The sequence below is a fragment of the Schistocerca gregaria genome, chromosome X (assembly GCF_023897955.1).
Source record: "Schistocerca gregaria isolate iqSchGreg1 chromosome X, iqSchGreg1.2, whole genome shotgun sequence".
Classification (NCBI taxonomy): domain Eukaryota; kingdom Metazoa; phylum Arthropoda; class Insecta; order Orthoptera; family Acrididae; genus Schistocerca; species Schistocerca gregaria.
Window position 1 is genome coordinate 590,778,494 of NC_064931.1, and position 14,678 is coordinate 590,793,171.

The 14,678-nt window shown below is 38.0% G+C and overlaps 1 protein-coding gene across 4 annotated transcripts in view; it reads right to left on the minus strand.

Moving 5' to 3' along the window:
* The window catches only part of LOC126297668 (microtubule-associated serine/threonine-protein kinase 3), a 245,718-nt gene that overhangs the window by 207,702 nt on the left and 23,338 nt on the right, over positions 1–14,678 (minus strand). For all 4 annotated transcript variants that reach the window (XM_049988765.1, XM_049988768.1, XM_049988766.1 and 1 more), the window contains exons 3-4: positions 9,667–9,769; positions 4,880–4,943 (exon numbers count right to left, since the gene is read on the minus strand). In XM_049988765.1, coding sequence (XP_049844722.1) covers positions 4,880–4,943; positions 9,667–9,769 — 167 coding nt within the window. The remainder of the gene's footprint in view (positions 1–4,879; positions 4,944–9,666; positions 9,770–14,678) is intronic.

The window sequence follows — 14,678 nt, forward strand, 5'->3', positions numbered from 1 at the left end:
ACTGAAGTTTCTGACACCATTTTGGGTTTTCAAAAAAACTGTTGTTCCAGATATGACAGCAGCCAGGAAGGTCATTTGCACACTTTTTTAATGTTGCCCTACTTATAAATAAAAAACTTACAAAAATGTTCATTTAGTGTCTCCTTTTTAAGTCTGGTACAGTGCTACAGGCTTTGTTAGAAAACAAACAGCAGATTTAGTGTCATCAACCAATTTCAGCTTAATTTTAGTATTTCTGGAACTCCTTTTGCAGTGGACATTGAAAGTGCACCACTTGAAATTCAGTTGGAGCTCACTGAGTTTCAGTAGTGTCCTGCACTCAGGTGGTGGTTTCACACTGTAAGTGTTTTACAAAAACCTTCCTCGAGAACAGGTCCTGCAACTGTTCCAAATAGCTGCTTGAGTCTGCAGCATATTCAGGACCACACATTTGTGTGAAAGTTGTTTTTTAGCAATGAAATTAACAAAACTTGGGCCTAGGAGTGGTTTTATTAATGATCATCTGACTGGAGCAATGCATTTGACAACCAGTAACATTTAAAAACAATTGTAGAGGAATGACGATAAAGGTTTTGAACTTACTTTTTTCATACATAGCAGGTCAGCTCTGAACTTAACACTTCTGTTTAAGTATTAAGTTAATAGATTTTTAATAAATAATGCTTGTGTTCTTTTGTGATGTCTATTTTATTTGTGGCCACAGGAAATTAAATCAATAAGAGTGATACTTTATTCTCTTTTATTATGCCTGTACAACACCCCTTCCCATCTTATGCCATCCCACGCCCCCCCTATTTCCACCTATAGTTCTCCACTGAACTGAATTATGTAATGAAACAGTTATCTTTATTTGTTTATTTGTCACTGTGTTGTGCCTCTACTGAACTGTAGAAGGCCAACCGATTTTCTATTATCTGCTGGTGTCATCTGTACCTGCCTTTAGTATTTTCAAATGAAGTGAGAATGGTATCTGTAGCCAGAGGAAAGTGGAAAACCAAGTACAAACTTCTTGCAGATGCCTAAAATAAAACATAAAATTTCACTCACTGAAAAACGTAAGAAAACAACATGGCTGTTTTACAACATATTAACTGATGTTTGAAGCCTTGTGTGAGGAGATGACGCATAAAAGTATGCACACTAGCATACATTCATTTGCTTTTCTTCACAACATAATTGTAATAGGCTGACTGTCATTACTTTTTCATCTGATGGCACTTTTGTGTTACAAAAGTATGATCTTTCAGCCTACACTTCCACAAATTCTATGTAAACGTTATATTGCATTGTATGTATTTGTTGTACTGTCATACTGTAATAATTATGAAAACACAAAGAATAATTCTAATGTGGCTACAAACTCTAGCATCAGGTGTTGACTGTATTACCGGCAGTCTTTCATCCTGTGTATGAATAAGATAATACGAGCTGTTTGTGCACTGTGCCTGCAAGGCAATACACATGCAAACAGTGCCCATGGGCAGCCTTGCAGGGATCTCACGCAACCAGCTGTGATCCAGACTGTTACACAAAAAACATCTAAGATGCTGCCCCCGTTCAGGAATCATATGTTAGTCTGGTCTCTCTTAAGATAAACCTCCACTACTGTTACACCTATGGTATGGCTATCAATATAGTTAAGGCACCCAACCCACCCCACCACACCAAAGTCCATGGTTCACAGTGGGACTTTTTTGTAGGGGATTTTATTGAGGTATTCTTAAAATTATGCGGGAATGTAACGTCTTAAAGGCAAATATGCACACGTGTTATGGTGTGGACTACTGCAACAGAGAAATCTACCAGTCAATGAATGACTTGTTTCTCCTTTTGGACTTAACGACAACAAAATAGTTCACAGTCAATGTTTGGCGTGAAATATTGGAAACTTCTTTAATAAAACAATTAAGTACATTAATTTGCATAAAATTATGATCATAGACAAGCTTTGTTTTGTTGTTTTGGAAGCACATGGCTAAGTCCAAATAATTACATTGTGACCCGACTAGTCTATACCCCCACCGGCGAAACATTGCACTTGACAGTTCGCTTTTTGTCTAGTTAAGTTGGCTATACTGTAATAGCGATGTTGCAACAGCAGCCTCTATATACACAGCAGACGATACAGTTTTCCATCCCGTCTCGTAAATGCAAGCGATTGAGCAATTACAATGTATATAAAAACTCGTTTTTAGTTGTACTACAATGACAGGAAGTAAACAACCGTATAATAATGCATGTTAAAGCATAACAATGCGCACCCTTTCGATAACGGAGCAAAGAAAACAAGCATCTGACGACTGGTACTTTATTTATTTTAATGTACGTAGTTTACAAAATAAATAATAACCGAGATTGCAATAAATAATCAATATCAGAATTTTTTCACTCACCAATTTACAGCGATAATGGCGCAATTCCATCCAGCTCGCAATCGTCACTGTTGTCCGATTCATCGCTAAAACCGTCTTCATCGTCGTCATTGGCAAGACAAATCATTAATTGTTCATGGCCACTGATAATGCCTTCTATTGTCTATGCTGCTCGTATAAGCTTCTCGGCGTGCTCTACTTTTTTTCTCTCCATGAGGCTGCATCCACAGTCACAAGAGCTTCACGCAACAGCTTTTCCACCTCTGTTATTGTAAAGGACTTCTTGTTGTTCCTTACATACATTTTTACGTCACTCCATACTAACTTAATAGGGTTGAAATGGCAGTGATATGGTGGCAGCCTTATTACAGTATGACCCTGCTCCTTGGCAATTTCGTCTACTACGTATGTAGGTGTTGTAGGCTTATTTTCTTTAACAAGCGAATATAACAGAACCTTTGTCATACCCATATCTGCTGCAATATTTCGAGCCTGTAACCACTGCACCATAACTTCTTTCCGATCATTTGTAGTTGGGGCTTTGTTCTGTATCACCGAATGATATGGAGCATTGTCCATTACAATTGTTGTAGGGACAGGAAATTGTTTTAAAAGGTTCCTGAACCACTCAACAAATCGTGTGTGATCCATATCTTCATGGTAATCACCAGTCTTTTTTGATCTAAAAACTAAAAGTGCGTCAGGGACAAAACCACTGGAGGAGCATGCATGGACCACAATTAATCTAGCTCCTCTTCCCGTCGGCTGATGGCCGCTACTGCTGGGTGTGTTATCCATCCAACATTTACTGACAGCTTCCCCGGCATTAACCCACATTTCGTCTAGCCAAATTATGGAATGAATGTGTCTGCCCACAATTTTGTGCAAGAAAATGCTACGAGCGGTAACAATATGTGCCCTCTCCAACAGTACTTTGCGTCCGTCTAGCGTTTTTTAACAGAAACCCATATTTTTAGCCCAATTTTTAGTGATGTTTTACCACCCCTGAAGAGTTCACTTTCTTTTAAAGAGATTAATAACTTAGCTAAATTCGGATACTCTTTTCTGCCGTAGTAAGCATAAACATGCCTACGAACTGCATCAGTCTGGAAAGAATCTAAATCTGCGATAGGACTACGCCGCTTTTTCTTCTTTCCCGGGGTTGATAAAAATGTATTATTTGATCCAGACAGCTCGGAATCATTACGGCTCACTTCAGTATCTTCCAAGTTTTGTAGTTATACTCCCTTACTTACTACCGTTCTTGCACTAATACCAAGAGTTTCCGATGTACGTTCCACCACTTTGTCGGCAGGAATTGATGGCTGTCCATGAATGCTTACGTAGTTTTTCTCCTGCTCGTAAAACTCACGAGTTCTGCGTAGCAACTCCAGTGCCTGGCTGTTTAGCGGCACCCCTCGACGCAAAGGATTGTCACTAGGTGAACGAAGTCTTTTCGGTGGCATTTTCCAAGTAAATAAACTCACAACGTAACAAAAGTCACAACGATATAGCACACAGTACAACGAAAACAGGCGGTAAACAACACACAACTCACGTTGTATACACATTCACTAAACAAAGCCGGCAACGCAGGAACTTTGACGTCACAGCACGTGAGTAACAGCAGTGCTCACTGCGCTGTGATTGGCTGGCGCCCCACTCTGAACGCCTAGCGCCTATCATTCTTCACTTGTTACTCTGTTACGCTGCCAACTTCATACGCAAACGTCAAGTGCAATGTTTCAGCGGCCCGGGTATAGTGCAGAGAAATTTGGTCTTGTATTATGTCCCTTACAGGGAGACTATGCAAAAAAACAGCTCTAAGTGTGTCACTGGTATTAAACGAGTGGAAGTAATAACAATTTGCATAGGTGAATAAACATTTAAGGTTAAGCATACAAAGAATTGTCAAGGACATTTATAATCCTAACCCCAGTTGTGACACTGCATTCATGACTAGATTAGAGGTTTTTAGATAACATTAAAAAGAGGTAGGCTGCTCCAAATGTTTAATGTCTATGAACATTTACTGAGGTTACTTAATACAAATAACTCACTCAGTTATTAACACTATATATGGTCTGTAATGTCATTTGCCATTAATATCAAATCACACTAATCATAATTGTTAACACTACACAGCATGTATCCATAAAAAATCTGGAATAAATGTCTCATTTCTCAATTAACTACATGCAAAAATGAAAACTAATAAGCATTCCTACTTCTGCAGGTAATACCCTTAATTAAGCTAATCAACAACACATCACACCAATGTAAAAATCTGTCCTAAGAACTCTTTCAAATTTCAACTATGCTCTGCTCCCAACCATGCACGATTAGTATTACAAAACAAACTACTGTGTCAGTGAATAACTCAACCACAACCTAGAATTTGTTTAAAAACACTACTTATACAAAGGAAGAGTTTTTTTTTTTCCCTCCATGAGTGTATACAATTGCTGTTACTAACACTGTATTGCAATCAAAATGACAAAAATTACCTTTTAATTGGAGCAAAACCAAAATGTTGACTTGGAGACATCCGTGGACTTTCTAAGGGACTGCCTGTAATGAAACAATTAAAGAAACAGAATAAGAAATTGCATAATGACATAATAAAGAACACAATATCTGTTGCATTCTCTGTCATCTTAAAACTGCTTACAGTCTGAGCATATATCAGGACACCAAAAGGTGTGATGCTGACCAGTTATCTGATGCACAATTAAAGCACATCCCACTGTTTTGCAAGATAAGCTATTAAACCCTGTTGTGTTCTACAGCCAATGTTCCTTGTGCTACAAGGTGTGCGATACATGCGAACTGATGAAAACTGCCTAGGACACATTTCTTATACATATCTAATTAACTGTGGGGGAAGAACAGTATCACTGACAAACCTTGAAGAAGTAAGAAGCTTGGAATTACAAGTAACAGCTTCCACCACCATCAGAAAAAAAATTATTTCTGAGCAATGACTCAGAATGTATTATCGCTAGCATCTCAGTAGGCACAGAAGAGGGGAAACCAAAGGAATACACACACAAGATGTTACCTTATTTTCTGCCTCATGATGGTCATCGTTTATCTACTGAGTATGCCATCACCCAGTCATCTGAGATGTCTGGTCTTCACCTGCTAATTAACTTCCATCATTTGCCAGTAGTCACATAGCTCATCGAAACACTTGAGTGGTTATCAAGCCACAACTGGTGACTTATTATCACAGAGAACAGTCTAGCAAAGAGGAGAATGCCACATACTACATATTGACGGAGAAATTCTCACTTTTCAACTAAGTCGACCCTACTCCTCGCTCAGAATGTACACGCAGAACCACGTTCAGTGCACTCACATGACGTTAAATAACATACAATTCATTTTTCACTCAGGTCAAGCACTGTGAGAAGTTTGCAGCAACAGTTTAATATCCTCATTTAATTGAAAATCCAAGTTATTAAATTCATATGTTTCAATTAATGTGGTTCCATTTTAGCCGCTTTCCCTCTATGTAATTTCTTCCCAGATTTATAAATTAGATCATTTTTTGTTACCCTTCACCAACTAAAGCCCAGCACTTATAGGACAGCCCTTCATGTGGAAAACAATTTAACATTTGCTTTGTGCTTTAGCTGTTCATGTTGTCTTTCCCTGATGGGTTTACGCTATATGTGTTTTCACTTTTTATTTGCCTAAGTGGCATGTAATGCATTTGGTACATGACTGAGTGTGCAGCTTCCTCACTCAAATTTGAGTTTATATACAATGACTCTAATGGATTTATCTGATTTTTATTGATGCCCTTATGTGTGTTAACAGTTCTTTTCACAGGATAGAGCTGAACGGTTTCAGACATCTCGTTTGTTGATGTTAGTTACAAGCTGTCTTATTTGGTTGTTACTTGGTTAGCAATCATTTGCTTTTGGGATCAGGTAGAATCAAAGTCATGGAGGGATGTGATGCATATGGGGGACCAAGTGGACCGCCAACTTTCCATTGTGATGGAGAGACAGGATCAGGAACGAATGTAGGTAAGTGCAGTTGAACACAAAGTTTGAATACCAAAGAAAGTGTGCTGGTCTACAAGCATCTTCACCAGACAGGTACATGTCACTGTGAGTGAAATAAATGTGGGCATTCAATTGTCAAGATACGGGAAAAATTACAACTTACATTTTAAAGGAATGTTTTCGTGACTTTGTGAGATCCACAATTCCATTAATGTAGGATTTACTGTCAAACTTTTGCTCACGTGGAAAGTTCTGGACCAAAAAGACAGAGTTTTGTTTGCAGAATCTTGTGTGTGCACCATAAAATATGCCAATTCTTAACCACATATTGAGATACTGTGGCACAGACTTTAGTTAAAATATACTTGTTCTTAAAACCATATCCACAATCAATCAATTCTGTCGACAATAACATTATTGCAAATTTGGGTATTTTGGCACATGACGAATAAGGCAGAATAGTGTAGTGTGGTGGTGAACCATTTCTCCACTCTTCTACAAGGGTTCAATCGCAAAATAACAAAAGATATGTTCATTGAGATTATGATATTATTGGAAGCACACGGGAGTGACATACAAGTTATGCAGACCAACATCATAATTGAGAGGGTAGGCTGTTGCAATTGACAGCAGGAGTCCACAAGAAAAGAAGAAATGTAAAGTGGCTCATCTGTCAACCGGACAATGAAGGTGGTGTCTGTTACAGAAATGATAGTTTGCAAGAGTCAGACGGAGACAGATGCCAAATGGAAAAGCTGATATTCACAGAATGACAAGCAATTTCGGGAATGAATCTGCAAAGCAATTTCCAAATACACAATAGCAAGAGAGAGTGCAAAATGAATAAAAGTGTGCAGAGCACACTACCCAGATGATGAACAGAACACATACAACGAATGAAGTATGCAACAAGATCCATACAAACAATGATTAATATGTCTAAGTTACTAAGTAATGGCAGGGTTTCCTCAAAGTGAGGACAAAAGCTGACAATATTTAGACAAGTGCGTGTCATGACACTGGATTCAAAATGACTGCAGTGAACAGGAAGTTTGTAATACACATCCACATCACCACCATTATTGAACATAATTCAAGCTCAAGGAGTAGCATTAGTCCCAGCATTTACCAAAAAACTAAAGTAAATAGATAACCTGATGATTGTTCGACTAAATAAAGGAAGTAGTAATACTGAAGTAATAGCCTTTACCAGTGGTTTAAGTATTGTTCTCATTGTAGCCAGTGATGTACTAGCAGGAAGGGCTGTTATAACTTATGGGATCACATAAAAGTCAGGAAAAATTTGTTCACAAAACCAGTCATGTGAGTCACTGAATAAGTGAGATATAATGTCAGCACTGTAGAGAATGTTGATGTGTGTACTAAGAGTACTTACAGAAATGTTTTTGTTGGCTATATCTGCTGGAATTAGCACTGAAGATAGCAGATGGTACTGATGATCATTTGCCCAAATTGTGAGCTGCAGGGTAGTCTTTGCCACATCAAAATGCATAGATAAATGCTATCTTGTCAAAAATAAACATTATAAGAAATGAGGCTTTAGTAGAATTATAGCTTAAATTTGGCAACCAGCCACAAGTATGGTATAAAAAAACTTATTCACATTTACCCATCAATGGTTTTGCAGATGGTGCTTCCAAACTGGGACCTCAGTCTGTACTTGTTAGCTTTTTTGTGCTGTGGTGTATGTTCCTTAGTGATGCAGCTATCAAATATTTCTACTGTAGGCACATTTTTTTCAAAATTTTTGCTGATGTGTGAACATATGTACAAGTTCTACAATTCATTAATAATCAGTTTAATTACCATCATTCTAATTTTTAGAGATCCACATAGTACATTCAACACTCACCAACTGTGACTCATCTTTGGAAAAAGAAAACAAAAACATTACTTCTAAAGACTCTGTAGATACAAAATTGCTTGTGATAGTTTTAATATCTGAGCAGGAGACACACGTAGCACAGTTTTAATCTACCAAAAAGCTTCGCTTTTCTTATATGTCTCTTCGAACAGTTACAAATGCTTGATAAATTTGTACAAAACTTCACCATTGCATGAAGTGATGCCTTGTCTGACAGAAACATTATACTGTTGACAAATGAGACTACCTTAACATAAATGTTCTGTCAGTTCAATGGGTATGCATGTGCTGTTGCACATCCAACTTGCACCATGAAGAACATAAATTTATATGCAGACAGACCAGTGATTCATAAATGTCTGCAGTTCAGTGTACACTGGACAGTTTCTTCACAAGTGAAAAACTTCTAAAATGGGTCCTTTTAAGCAAATCCCACTGCAGATTTAAGTGATGGTCCTTGTTTAATGTCCATCACTCAATGAGCATATATGCAAATCTTCCAAAAGAATTCCCAAATGAACCATTAAACTTTACCAAATAAGAAATGAGTTATATAGTACGAGATGTTTCCTCACACTGTCAGCTGTAAAGTCACGTGCTCCTACGCACTAAGCACATGATACATGTCCTATGAATCACACTGAAAGATATCTATAAAATTAACTGAGTATGACATCTATTTCAGTGTGTCATAACTATTACTTGAATAAAGCTACATTTTAAGTATTTGTTACTTCAGTAATAAAAAAAGGTTTTATATTAACTGAGAATATTCACATGTAGATCCTATAAGAGACTTCAGTTGCATCACCCTTATTTTAAGAAGTCACAATAACTACATTCTATCACTAAGTACTCTACAAAACTGCCAGCAACAATGTTAATGCACGACATAGTCCAGATTAGACAGTTTACAGAGCTAGAAAAGTATGAAATACTACACACTGACAAACGAAAGTGTTAAAGATTTGTATTCTGCTGACATTCAACAAGCATTTTCCACATTTCCAACATTTTCATGCTACAATTACAGCTTCAATTTCATATATTAAAACAGTGTTCAACACTATAGCTTCCATATGCATCAAACATTCATTTTAACATTTTGCACCAGGAAAACATTCATCACCAATATTTATGCTAGTTAATACCTCATTATCAACTAGATTGTTCTCATTAAGCCTTTTATGGCCATGTTAAAAGTATAACTGATGAAAGAAAGTTCAGTGTTTTTCATTACACTACCATCTCACGGAGTACCACTCCAATCACCAAGGCACCCAGAATAATGACACAAATGTCATTAACTCTGATGAAAAATTTTAAGTCAAACAAATGCAACAGCTTATTTTCGAACAGACGGAAGTTAGTGACATCTTTAATGACTACTCACTTAGAACTGGTGAATGACACCTGGGTAATGTTGGAGAAGTTGCCGATATGAAGCTCTTCCTATGGGCAATACGACTACTTCTTCGAGGCAAACCCAGCTCTTTCTGCAAAAAGGAAATAGGTTAGTTCAGGCGAAGTAAAATAAAAATGTTCACTACTTAAAGTTCTGTGGTTAGTGTCTATTACAATGAGAAACTACTCTGAAGTATTTGAATGCTGAAACTATCAGTCAAAACAGACATCATAACATTACACACAGCCTCCAGAATTCATAATGCAGCTAAGTTAGTGGGCAAACCCCACAATATTACATGGGAAAGTGGGGGGGGGGGGGGGGGGGAAGGAAGGAAGGAAGGAAGGGAGGAGGAGGAGGAGGAGGAGGAAATATAGGACATTAAGAAATATAGGAGTAAAGATTTAACAAAATTAGAAGACTGCAGTTAAAGTACAAAAAAGGGAAACAAAACAGGATTTTCATAGTAATGCATTTTGGAGAATATATGACTGTGTAGAGGTTATAAAAGAAACGCTAATATGTAGAGAAGATGTATGGATGCTAGTTATCGGGATCTCCAACATTAGGCATGTTATGGAGCCCCTTAGGCAGACAGCGTTCAGGGCTGGAAGGTGAAGCCGTCTGCAAGTTGTGGCTCACATCAGCACCAACGATGGCTGTCGCTTGGGTTCTCAGGCATTCCGCAGTTCATACAAATGGCTGACGGAGGTAGTGAAGGCTGCTGGCCTCACACGCTGGGTTCAAGCAAAGCTCGCAATTTGCAGCATTGTGCCCAAAGTCAGTCAGGGCCCTCTGGTTTGGAGCCATGTCGACGGTCTCAACCATAGGCTTTGTCGACTCTGACAGCCTTGGCTGTAGATTTTTGGACCTGCATTATCAGCCAGGGAATTGTAGGACCCCCCTTGGTAAGTCAGGGGTGCACTACACAAAGAAAGCAGCTACTTGGGTAGCAGAGTACTTGTTGAGTGCACATGGAGTTTCTTTAGGCTAGGTAATAGGTTTAGGTTCTCTGATAAATACTCACAACACAACTCACAGTGAAATCGGACAGCATTCACAGTAGAGATGCTTCAACTGTCGAAATTTAATCAATAAATTTTTTAAGTATTTGTAACAAAGTTCCCAAATTTACTGCACTTAAATTATTCTCGGAAACAAGAGCTGGCTAAAACCCAGAGTAGAAATCTCCAACATATTTATTCACTTCATGGAATATATATCAAAAAAGACAGATTAGACATCATGGGGGGGGGGGGGGGCGGCATTCATTGCAGAGGACAAAAATATTGTCTCTACTGAGGTCGAATTTGAGTGTGACAGTGAAGTTACCTGGTTGGATGTTTTTAACCAGGCACCCAATTCCGCTGTGATGGTTTTAGAGTCACTGACAGAAAGTCTACGGTCAGCAGTGCAGAAATACCAAAATCATGTAATATTAGTTGGAGGCAATTTTAACCAGTGAAGTATAGACTGGGGCATCTTATTGCAGGAGGGTACAGACAGAAAGTCAGACGAAGTTCTTTCGAACACATCTTCCAAAAACTGTCTTGAGCAGCTAGTTCAACAGCCCACACGCAACAGAAATATTCTACAGCTCGTAGTTACGAACACACCTGACCTAGTCAACAGCGTAAGTAGAGAGAAAGGGATTACTTTGCTAAGTTAATAAACCAATCAAGAAGGCTAGGAAAGTATTTCTGGTAGAAAGAGGAGATATACAGTTGTTACCATCCTACTTAGTCGATGAACTTACATCATTTAGTTCCAGTACAATGCATGTAATTATGCACAAAGTTCAAACAGATTGTACATCATAATGTGGAGAAGTATGTGTGTAGTATGTGTATTAAGGACAGAAAAGACCCACAATACTTTAACAACAAAATTCAAAATATGTTGTTGAAGCAAAGCCTGTTGCAACATCAGTTCAAAAGAGAATGCACAAAGAATGACAGGCAAAAGTTAATAGAAATTAATGCATCTCTAAAAAGATCAATGCGCAATGCTTAAGGCAACTACCACAAACATACTTTAACAATATAACTAGCCAAGAACCTGAGAAAATTCTGGTCCTACATAAAATCGCTAACTGGGTCTAAGGTTTGTATCCAGTCACTTGATCAGTCGAGGGTGGCAGTAAAAGGAAGCAAAACTAAAACTGAAGTTTTAAATTTTGCATTTAAAAAATTGTTCAAGCAGAGAATCATACAAATATACCACTGTTTGACCATCCGTATGGAGGACAAAGTAATAAGCATCCCTGGCATGGAGAAAGAATTGAAAGCAAATGGAATTCCAATTTGATTTTACAAAGATTATTCCGCAGCACTGACTCCTTACTTAGCTTGCATTTATCACGAATCTCTTGCCTAGTGCAAAGCCCCAAGTGACTGGAAAACAACACACAGGTGACTCCTATATACATGAAGGGTAAAAGAACGGACCTGTAAAATTACAGACCAATATCTTTAGCATATGTTTGCTGCAGAATCCTTGAACATACTCTCAGTTCAAACATAATAAATTCCCTTGAGAGGGGAAAAGCGTCTGTTCACTAACCAGCACAGCTTTAGAACACATCACGTGTGTGAAACTCAGCTTGCCTGTATCTCGCACGAGATCCTGTGAACAATGGATGAAGGCCAACAGGCTGATTCCATATTCTTAGATTTACGTAAAGCATTTCACATGGTGTCACATTGCTGACTTAACAAAGGTACAAGCATATGGAACAGGTTCCACAATTATGTGAGTGGCTCAAACACTTGTTAAGTAACAGAACATAGTATGTTGTCCTCGACAGCAAATGTTCCTCAGAGACAACGGTATTGTCACGAGCCCACCATGGAAGTATGATAGAACCGCTGTTATTTTCTATATACACAAATGGTCTGGCGGATAGGGGAAGTAGCACTGCAGCTGTTTGCTGATGATGCTGTGATGTATGGGAAGATGTTGTCATTGAGTGACTGTAGGGGGATACAAAATGCCTTGGGCAAAATTTCTAGTTGGTGTAACAATGCTCTACATGCAGGAAAATGTAACTTGATGCTGACAAGTAGGAAAAACAAACCCATAATTTTTAAGTACAGCATTAGTAGTGCGCTTCTTGGCACAGTCATGAAAATTAAATATCTAGGCATAATGTTATGAAGCAATATAAAATAGTATGAGCACATAAGGATTGTGGCATGGAAAGCAAATGGTACACTTCGGTCTATTGGAAGATTTTTAGGAATGTAAAGAGCGCAAATAGGACACTAGTGTGACCCATTGTTGAGAATTGCTCGAGTGTTTGGGATTTGCACCAGATCAGATTAAAGGAAAACATTGAAGTAATTTAGAAGCAGGCTGTTAGACTTGTTTCTGGTAGGTTCAAACACTATGCACATATTACAGAAATGCTTCAGGAACTCAAATGAGAATCACTGGAGTGAAGGTGACCTTTTCAAGGAGCACTATTGAGAAAATTTAAAGAACTGGCATTTGAGGCCGACTGCAGACAATTTTACTGTTGCCAACATTTATTTCACATAAGGCCCATGAAGATAATATCAGACAGATTAGGGGTCGTACAGGGACATACAGACAGTTGTTTTCCCCTCACTCTTATTTGTGAGTGGAACAGGAAAGGAAATGACCAGTAGTGGCACAGGATACCCTCTGCCACATATCATGTGGTGGCTTGCAGAGCATGTATGTATGTATATAGATGTAAATGTGAGGCCTTTTGGCTGGGGGCAAAAAAACTGAAGGCATACAGAAAAAAGACAAGCATTGGAAAGAGGTAAACACACGAAAATTGGGAATATCCCATAGTTTACAAAATATTTTATTATAAAGTTGTTTGACACTTTTCCACACCAATCAAATTCTTGAAATAGGGGTCTAAAACTCTAATGTAAGAATTTTCAAATTGTGTGTTGCAGTTCCTAGTGGTGCTGCAGCGGTTTCATAAAAATAATAATTTGGTTTATTTTCTTTCTGAGTAAAGGAACAATGTGTGAGCTTGTAGTGATATCTAGTGGGCCAGCAAGTAAATTTTATTACTATGGCAGTGTGGTAGCCTGCAATCAAATCACAATGTATGACTCATTTGTTTTTATTCAGTAACAATCTGTTACGAGGTTAATTTTGTTGAACACAGATCACATTTGAATTTTGCTTGTCTTCGGCAACATTTGTTTCTATGCCAACATGTACAACTTTTTAAACACAATATTTCAAATTTGTCATGCATGTCTAAAGACACGAATAGATGAAAATGGAGGAAATATGACCAAGAATTACCTGAATTTCAGTTTAACATGTACTACTGTTGGAAATGAAGAATAACTATAGTGTGTCATTTGTTTCAAGTCCTAGCTGCTGGAACTGTACTCCCCAATGGAATGAAACGACATACGGAGTCGAATCATGATACTTTGGTAAACAAAACACATGAATACTTTCCCTCAAAAGTTAATGTGTTATGTCATCTGTTAATAAAGAATTAACTGCGCCTATTAATTTTTTTGAAACTTGAGTTAATTTATCGCACAGTTCGAGGCAGGTGTCTAGTGTGAAAAGGAGCTGCAAGGGTTTACGTTCAGATCAAGGGAGCCGTGAACTCAAAAGATTTGAAAACCACTGTTCTACAGCTGCCTTGTTCAAATAATCATTTAGCCACATTCTTATTTATGTATTTAAACTCATACCTACCCTTTTGCTTTACTACTAGATCCTTTTTCTTCCTTCTCTGCATTGTCTTCTCCAAATTTAACTCAAGTTTCAGCTGTTCTTCCTCCTATTAAAATACACCCTGCTTGTTTCCTTACTGTAATGTCTACCAGGCTTTTATACTATTCTCCTTATGCTTTCACATTAGAAATTCAAACTCCACAGATGTTTGTAAATGAAACCACCATATTACTTTACTGAGAAAACTGTAGCTTTACTACTGTATACAATAATCTCTTTTCCTCATTATCATACGCCGACTACCCCTACTGATCACC